Below are 333 nucleotides of genomic sequence, written 5' to 3'. Positions count from 1 at the left end.
CATGTAAAACAGGACTCGCACTTTGGGAGAAGACGAGTAGACCCATCGGGTCAGGACAAAGGACTGGACTTTCCATTTGAGGGTGAAAACCGGTGGTGAGGGCCGGAATAACTGCACCGACTGCACTAAGTCTAGGGGGATCTCCCGTGTGGTATAGAGTGGGCCATAACTGGCATTGATAACAGGGAGACTTCCCGCTTGGAGCACGACAAATGGCTGCGTGTGGCTCTGCATGCTGGAATTTCCCATGATGTCCTGTCCAGTCTCTTTTAATAGAAAGTAGTCAGCATCCCGTACCTGGTAAGTTACAGGAAGAAACAATGGATATGGAAT

At 49.8% G+C, this 333-nt stretch overlaps 1 protein-coding gene across 1 annotated transcript; it reads right to left on the bottom strand.

Annotated features, from left to right (window-relative positions):
- Window positions 1–6: 6 nt before the first annotated feature.
- LOC107734674 (transmembrane protein 132D-like) lies at window positions 7–327 on the bottom strand (the record flags this gene model as incomplete). The annotated part of the gene is made up of 1 exon (XM_016546640.1): window positions 7–327. A coding segment is annotated over one exon (321 nt), but the record flags the coding sequence as incomplete, so codon positions are not given.
- Between the last annotated feature and the right edge of the window lie 6 nt (window positions 328–333).

Source organism: Sinocyclocheilus rhinocerous, unplaced genomic scaffold, assembly GCF_001515625.1.
Source record: "Sinocyclocheilus rhinocerous isolate Xijiao unplaced genomic scaffold, SAMN03320098_v1.1 C34913939, whole genome shotgun sequence".
In the NCBI taxonomy this organism is placed as follows: domain Eukaryota; kingdom Metazoa; phylum Chordata; class Actinopteri; order Cypriniformes; family Cyprinidae; genus Sinocyclocheilus; species Sinocyclocheilus rhinocerous.
Note: the sequence above shows the minus strand (reverse complement) of the source record. Positions and strands in the feature narration are given on the sequence as shown.